At 40.0% G+C, this 9,016-nt stretch overlaps 1 protein-coding gene across 2 annotated transcripts in view; it reads left to right on the forward strand.

Annotated features, from left to right (window-relative positions):
- Positions 1-8,251, forward strand: part of LOC116429211 (autophagy-related protein 16-1-like) — a 332,302-nt gene extending 324,051 nt beyond the window's left edge. For both annotated transcript variants that reach the window (XM_076366004.1, XM_031981895.2), the window contains exon 6: positions 2,837-8,251. In XM_076366004.1, coding sequence (XP_076222119.1) covers positions 2,837-2,933 — 97 coding nt within the window. In that variant the 3' untranslated portion in view covers positions 2,934-8,251. The remainder of the gene's footprint in view (positions 1-2,836) is intronic.
- The last annotated feature ends 765 nt before the right edge of the window (positions 8,252-9,016 follow it).

Consider the following 9,016-nt stretch of genomic DNA (forward strand, 5'->3'; position numbering starts at 1 on the left):
AACGACGTTGAACGCAAACGCCTGTGTACAAAAGTTTAAGTTGATTAATTATTTAATGTCGTTCGTCGTACATTGATGTGTAACTTCAAAGTCATACGAGCCTATAGACGGTTAACGCGCTGTCCGAATTTTCATTGGACGTCGCACAGTTTCGCGGACGAATCGTGTGTAATCGGTGCACACGGTACAGCGAAGTCGTAAATTCAGCGGGACGCGGTGGAGTGGCCGGGACACGAAGAAAGGGAGGAACATTCAAACAAACAGGTGCAGCTTTTCTTTCTTTTTCCGTGTTAAGTGGCGTCAACCGGCGTGTTCGCTCGCCGAGACAAGGGTTTCAAATTTCATAGCACTCGGCCGTGTCTCGAGGAGTTCGTTACATCTTCCCGCCGCCTACGCGTGCTTTGCATAACGATGCACGGTATATTGTCAACCGGAGTCCCCGGTCTTTTGTAACAATTAACGATTGGTTACGGCTATTTGACCGGCCCATTACGTTCTGAAAATAGATTCCCGGCCACATACATCATCGCCTCTCGCAGCCGCCTCTGGCTAACGTCTTACTACTCGTTCTCGCTACTGTTTTCGCTTGTCCCTTGCCAACTGACAAATCTCCTGAGACAAATACTGCGTAGCCACCGATTTTCACTCTTTGCACTGGAACATTTTTTTTTTTGTATACATAGTGTAATGAAATATTAACCCTTTGCACTCGAGAGGTGACTTTCACCGCTTGATTTGATGCAGGGAAACTATGAAGGTGAATATTTAGTACCTCGAATTAAACTTTGCATTGCTGTGTGAAATATTTAAATAAAAGCTTCGTTGCTTAATTTATCTTGAATTATTAAGAAGGGTTAATCGGACAATTGACTGTATTAACACCTTGGCCTATGATTTCTCTCTCGATTTTCATCGGTACGGCTACTTTGTCATTAATAATTTATTGGAAATATGGTCTCTTTCTCAACTTTCATCGATACGGCTACTTTGTCGTTAATAATTTATTGGAAAAATGATTTCTCTCTCAATTTTCGTCGATACGGCTACTTTGTCGTTAATAATTTATTGGGAAAAGAGAAAAATTCTAAACATATGTTATGCCTATATTTCCATTTGTATAATAATTGATTACAGAGGAATAATACTTGTTTTGAATTCCAAATAACTAATATATATATTTGTTGAATCATGAAAATCTTCACGAGTCTCACTCTTTGTGGAACAAAGGGTTAAGCAGAAATAATAGAACTAATGGATAGAACTATTTTATCTCAATATTTCATGTATAATTATACTACATCAAATTTCATATTCAATATCGAGCTTTATAATTTTAGTATCAAATTTTTCTATTAAATCTTCGCGTATACAATAAAAGAAATGTTCCAGTATACGATAAACATTGTACCTTCCTAAATATTCTCGAACGATTAAAGTGCAAACCGGTGCAAATAAAAAATCGTAAAGAGCACTTCGAAAAGATCGCTAAATTCGAATAAATCCTTCGAACCGCAATTCGCGCGAACTCTTCGTAGAAACTGGTCCTAGATTACGAATGCATCTGCGTTTGTATTAACGAGTACACGCCTGACTTTCCGATGCCGCGTATCGCATTTCTATTCACATCGTTAACATTCGGCCGGGCACGTTCGCTCGCAACGCTACGTACACGGGTATTTATTAACCGCGTCGATAATTATTTGCGTTCGCTAATTAAACGGTGAAATGGATAATCTTTCTATTGAGCTTAAACCCGGCAAAAGCGTATTATTAACAATCTCTTTATTCCTCGGGATATATTGAATACTTTACGGCGGAGAATTATTAAAATATTATTGAGGTAATTAGATTGTGCGCTGTAATTGGTCATGTCGGAATACCGGAGCAATCAAGGGTGTATTAAAATTTTATAACGAACAATGATGTATTGAATGTTGAACGGACCGTCTTCCACGGCGTGTTTCTGAGTGCGTTTTACACTACGTAAATCACATATACGATTCTTTGTATGTAAATTCGCAAAGTAACGAGTCCGTACCATCCGTAATATCAATTAAGGGAGGAATAATTAATTAAGCGCATTACGTAGAAATAAATAATTATATTAGCCACATTATTTCACCGCGCGCTACAATATTCATTAATTACGCGGCTATGCAAATGTTTTTCTCTCAAATTTTTTTACGTTCCTTTCATGCAAATTCCCCCTCAGCTGCACATTTCGGCGACACCCTATGTGGAAATTTTATTTCTCCAATTAACAATAAATATATTAATCGTCCACGGTAAACGGAGTACAAAATTCTACATAATTACTGTCCTCCGTCTAGAACTTTTTCTGAAAGAAAACCCAACTTCCCGGTCAGCCGGGAACTAATTTAACCGTTTCGAACGGTTCTAAAAGATTCACGCGGAAAAGGTGATCCAAGCACCGGCACGGAAATGCGGACAAATCGATGGAACTCTTGATAATTGGTAGAAGTTGAACGGTAACCGTACAACAATGAACTTCCTACCGTAACACGCCGGCGAACACGTTAGAACCGTCAGCTAATTTCCCATCGCAATCGTACGTCCGTTATCGCGTTAAAAAAAAGAAGAAAAAGAAGCCATAAACAAAAGGGAGGCGAACTGGTGAAGACTCAAAGGAGAATGATCGCGATACACATTCCGGTGGTTCGTCGGGTTAGGGCTTTTTCCCCGTCCCCTTGAATGGGAACTCATTACCGAAGCTAATTTCCTTCCTGTGTATCCCGTAAACGGCGGCGCCGCTCGAGACACCGTCCGCGCGAAATAAAGAAATCGAATTGATCCGTTGCACCGTTTTTTTTTGCAGGGCCGTGGTGACAGCAGTATCCTGGCATCCTCAAGGCACCTATCTCGCATCGGTGGACAGGGCAAAAACGGTGACGGTCTGGGGCGATCACGTTTGATAGGACGAATCGTCCCGAAACAGACGATTGTTTCACGCACGAAGGTCGACGCGTTCTTCTGTGCCGAGGCGGACGTTTATAACACGGCGTACGAGGGAGCGAGAGACTGCGAGGAGCGAAGAGAGAGGGAGGAGCGTACGTGTACAAAAAGAACGCGAGGAAGGGGGGGACGCGTGTACGCGCCCCGTTGGCACCACAAAGGACACACCGGTGCAGGATAATGAAAATCAGCGGCCGGGGTCGGGGGCGCGCGGGCTGTAAAAGATACCATTTCGAGGCCGCGGGAAGCGAAACCGCCGCGACGAACAGATTCAAACGCGGCGGGAGCTATTGTACATAAAACTGCACTGATTGTTTCCCCAAGGTTGTAAAGATTTCTCTCCCGTAGGGTAACGCTCGCTCGCGCGCACCGACGACCGCCGGCCGCGGAACCGAACAAATCATCGTAGTCGCTCTTTTCGGAGATTCCGCTAGGTACGCTCGTTCTAATCGTAAGAGACTGTCCCCGCGATTCAATCGTCTGTGCCGGCAGACTCGATCCTCCCCGTCGATGGAGAAAGTATCAAGCTGTTTTTCTTTCTTTTGTTTACTATTCCATTTCGTTCGTCTTTCCCGACGGACCGACGTCTCTGAGAGATATTAACCCCTTCCGCTCGCGCGGCTGTCAGCGCGTTCGGCGCTTGATCATAATGTTTACCGCCGAACGTCTCGTATAATCTGGGTAATGGGATCTAATGAGATAACTCCGACGGTGGATTCATGTGTAATTTCTCTGGACGTTGAGTACGAGAAACGTTGGCGATGTTTCGTCGGGAAACGATGGATATTTATTGGTAGTGGGGAATCTTGGAGCTGAAAGGGCTAGCCCTCCTGTACTGTTCAAATAATCGCTGGAGTCAATCGTTGATCTTAACTCTCTAGGCCCGTGTGACCTTGACGTCACGTGTCAGTATATTGGCGTCTTTTTGATTTATTTCATTTTGCACTCGTTTATAATATATTTGTTTGATGAAATTATTGAAACTATTGAATACATTGTTAATTTGTGTTCATATGTGGATATTTATTAATTCTGTACTGCATAGATTTTGCTACAATCATGAACAAAAATTCGGCCCATTGAAGTGACCAGTTAACTTCAACTTTTATACGCTCAGGCGTGAAAGTCTGTCATTGTAACTTGAAAGTTATAATATATTTGTTTGATGAAATTATTGAAACTATCGAATACATTCTTAATTCGTACTCATATGTGGATATTTATTAATTTTCTACTGCACAGATTTTGTTACAATCATGAACAAAAATTCGGCCCATAGAGGGTTAAGGTGAGATCACACCGTTGGACATTTTGTATACGAGATGTTTTTTTCGAATGCAGAGCCTTTACATTATGGTAACGAGAGAAGAATCGTTATTCTTAATAAAGAATTTTCTATAGAACGAACGACGGTGCTCAGATACGGGAGACTATGGAAAATCTTCTCGTGGAACCAATCTGTAACACGCGCAGCTTGTTGATGTTTATATATTTATATCTTGGAAAGTGTATTTATGAATGAAGCTTTGAATTTAGGCTTTGATTTTAGGTATCGAACCGATTTGAACAGTGTAAGAGGGATATTGAGAATATTCGTGGTTCTTTACTCCTTCGAAAAAGCTTTTCTCGTCTGTAACAGAATTTACATTGATAATCAAATAACGATCGCGCACAATACCGTTCGTAATTTCGGTAGAATAATTTTCAAACGTTTCAGCGTGAGAACGAACTCGCAGATTTTGTTTGTACGGTAACTAAAGCAACCACGATGTCGAGTTTACTCGTTCGCAGTAAGTTTGATATTGAATGGAAGAGGATGTACTCGTTAAACGATTAGCCACAATAAAGTGATAACGATATCGATATCGATTTCAATTAAACCGCATCGCGCAAGGTTTATTTGATCGAATCTGTGTAACTGAGTTACGCGTTACATCGCGCCGAACGTCGGTTTTGCTCCGGTAAAATTCTACGATCGACTCGTCGCGTAGAATGTTTTAGGCAATATTCAGTGGGCTCTACACTGCCAGTGATTGTTAATAACACCGAGTCAGTTGATTCGTACGAAATTTCAACGGATTCGAAATTCTAAAGGAAAGTTGGTCAAAGTTGATACATTTCCTCTTCAACGAGATTCGTTTTCGATAAATGAGGTCTAAAGTGTTTGAAATCATCGAACAAGTGAATATTAACCCTTTGCACAAGTTTGTCACTAGAAATATTCAATATCCTTCGATGAGATATAGACGAAGTTCTTTCAAACTAATTAAAGAGGAAACATATGTAAATTAACCCTCAAATTTCATATCGCTAGTGGAAAAAGCGGTACCTTCTTTGTTATTATTATTATTATATTTATTTAACCCTCTGTAGACTCATGTAACTTTGAAGTCACATATCAGTATATTGGCATCTTGTTGATTTATTTCATTCTGCACTCAAAGTGGTGAATAAAATTAAGTAATCAGTTAACTTAAAATTTCATACACTCATGCGTGAAAGTTTAACGTCATTGTAACTTGGCAGTTACAAAATATATTCGTTTGATGAAATTATTGAAACTATTGAATACATGGTTAATTTGTGTTCATTTATGGATATTTATTAATTTTGTACTGCATAGATTTTGTTATGATCCTGAACAAAAATTCGGCCCATAGAGGGTTAATATTATACATAAGACTTCACAATTCTGCGAATCAAACCAAGTGGTGACTACCGCCTCTCGAGTGCAAAGGGTTAAATGTGTAATATTCTCAGAAATTTCTCACATGCAGTAAAAGTTACAAATGACACACCCTCTTTCCGGTAGACTGACAAACACGTCGGAAAAGCGGAGATTTTCGCAACGCGAGTGCTCGTCAGTGCACTTAGAGCGAATTCGACTTTCTCCCGCACTTTCTTTCAGTTTCTATGTTTCCGCCGCGCCGGAATGTATGCTCCTGCGAAAGTCATAAACTTAATAGTCGGCATACGAAACTGGGTGAACGCAATAAACATCCGCGGCGCTCAGACGACCGTGAAAAATGCATTCAACTTTCTTTAATGCCGTAAAGGCATCGCAATAACCTTGATTTCAATCTGGACTCCGATAAATCGCGACGCAACCGTTTTCGGCAGTGATCCATCAATGAAATCTCGTTTCATCGTTCTCGTATACAGGGTGGGGCAATTAGTATTAGCGCCACAGATATCTTCGAAATTATAAGTTACACAGAAATATTTGCTGAAATAAAATTGTACAGTACGAAGGGGATCATCTGGTGGCCATGATAGTTTTTTTGCAGGTGGAGGTACTTCGTACATTTGAAGGTCACCTACATTTTTTTCGAAAAAGAATTTTTTTTTTGAGGATCTTAAAACGGATTCAACGACCTATAAGGTCATTGAAGGTCATAGAAAATAGAGAAAGGCGATAATACGGTTTTGGTAAATGAAACATACGTTTATAGTAGGTGGTCGAAATGATGACCGTCACTGTCAGTGCAACATTGGAATTTTTTTACGATTGACTGACTTGCACGTCTTACGGCGTCAGAACTTATTGACGCACAGGCTGCAATAATTCGCTGTTGATGACTATGATGATGAAGACTATGACCTTCAACGACCTTATGTAATAGGTCGTTGAATTCGTTAAGAATTCATTAAGATCCTTTATCATGATACGGAAGCAAAAACGTACCGATCCATTGAAAAAATGGAGGTGACCTTCAAATGTACGAAGTACCTCCACCTGCAAAAAAACTATTATAGCCAATGGATGATCAATTGCAATTTTATTTCAGCAAATATTTCTGTGTAACTTATAATTTCGAAGATATCTGAGGTGCTAAGAGTCATCGCCCCATCCTGTATACTGCAATTTATTCGGGCTAGCGACATTTCGTTTCTGGGACGAAAAGTATGCTGGAAATTTTGTCCTCGAATATCTCAAAAATTTTAGATAATTCATGTCTTTTTGAAGAATAATTTCTGAAAGTCACCTGAATCAATGTTTTTTATAATACTCTTCCTACCTCTACCTAACCAACATTTCGTCACAAATTTTGTCCTTGAATATCTCAAAAATTTGAGATAATTCATGCATTTTTGAAGAATAATTTCCGAAAGTCACCTGAACCTATATTTGATGGGAAAATGAGTTTCGTTGCAATACTCTTTACTACCTCTTATTTAGGATCACACAGGCTTTGCCCAATTTTCCTGCTTCGCAAACAAAAATTCGAAATCGGTGCGTCCAGAATGGACATCCATGGGAAACCCGATCTTCGAGCGCACACTGTGCCGGTTTGAAATTTTGTACGCGTCGCTGTCTCGTGTTCGCCGATGAATCCAGTAAATTCGAATGGCGGTGCATTGGGTTCCGTGGTTTCCGCTGAGCATTATAATGGAATACTCTTTTCAGTGTACCTTTTACGTGTTACTCGCGCTTCGTTAGTTTACGCACTTCGACCTCGAGCAGGCGGTCGACGCCGTACAGCACAATAATAAACGATCGACTGCTGTCTCAACGTAGGGAGGTAAGAGCGAAAGGGTTCTAAACGTAACTAGAATACGCGAGATACGCCGATTTGTATTGCTTTTCATATTTTTGATACGTACTTTTGTTAATTCGGATACTTTGCATGCGCACGCGACACTGGTGTACAATTGTGATCGTCGAGGATGGATGTGTTGTTCGGATCGTTCGACCGGCAAACTCTTGTCCCCGTGATGTTCGACGACGAGTAATTTTATAAGCTGTATGAATACTGAAGGGACGCGTCGATTACCGAGTTATAAACTAAATAATGGTAACGGTGTACGCGTCCGTGTCGTTACGAGTAATATTCGTTAGTCGTACAGATAACGCCGTAAATACTGATATTTTTAACGTGTAAGTTTTATAAGTTCGATGTGCTATTTGTACTTGAAGGCAGGATTAAAACCGATACGGATTTCCTAAGTTCGCCGATCCTTGTGATTGAATCCACGACCGTTCCGTATGATTTCGCGCGTCCGTCGCGTTTCCACGGTTTCGTCGGTGTTCATATTCTTTTCCTCCCGCACACACGATGCACGTTATGATTATTTCCGGCGTAAATGTCGCCGAACGATGCGGCGATTCTGTGAAGGATTCTTTTTCTCTGACCAATTTACGCGATTACTTTGTTATTCTGCACACGTCGCAATCATGAAGTTACATCTTTATTATATCCCCAATCTATGTTAATTTCAAAAGAAACTTTGTATACACTGTTCGTATATGTAAATATATATTAAAGATTTCCTTCTTGTATTTTTTAAATTACTGTGTACTGTTAATTACTCCGAACACCTCGACCATCCCATACATCTATGCACTATGTGCAGGTCACCGAAATCATTTTTTGATGAAATGTAAGTATTCGTGCGTCGATATACACGAGAATTATATCGAACTAAAGATATTGTTTAGGAATTTCCATGTTTTTTATTAGTTCCAGAGAAAAAGGTTTGACATTTAACAGTAGTTAAATAAACCATATTTAAGCCATATTTTAAAAATTTTAATTTCAAATGTTAACACATTGTGTACGGTTTAATTCTTAGAAACCTGGGACGTAAAATATTCAAATATCTTATCGTATTATTCGATCAACTTTTCCATAGCTTTAAAACAATCGGCTCTAATGGAATATTTCTCTTAATGACGTGGTAATTAGCAAAGCTAAGAAAGATATTTTTTTAAAAACAAGATTCCTCGTTTCCGGTAAGTGTAAACCGTGTAAAGAATAAAATATCACGAGAGTCGAGGAATAAAGAATTTTAATTGCCTAATCTTCCGTGTTCCAAATATTTCAGCAGCTCTCGCTTCGACAGAAATATCAGATATATACTTGTGGAAAGGTTCTATGCATGTTTCTCATTTTTCTGCCATCCTTTTGCAACCCGGTACTGTCGCGGCAGGGGAAAAAAGTTTCTTTGTTACGGCCGAAGGACACGCTTCCACAGAACAGGCTGTTATTCGAAGATTTTTCTGGACAACTCGCAAAGATCTGAGAACGCCGCAACCGTCTCT

The sequence above is a fragment of the Nomia melanderi genome, chromosome 3, assembly GCF_051020985.1.
Source record: "Nomia melanderi isolate GNS246 chromosome 3, iyNomMela1, whole genome shotgun sequence".
Classification (NCBI taxonomy): Eukaryota; Metazoa; Arthropoda; class Insecta; order Hymenoptera; family Halictidae; genus Nomia; species Nomia melanderi.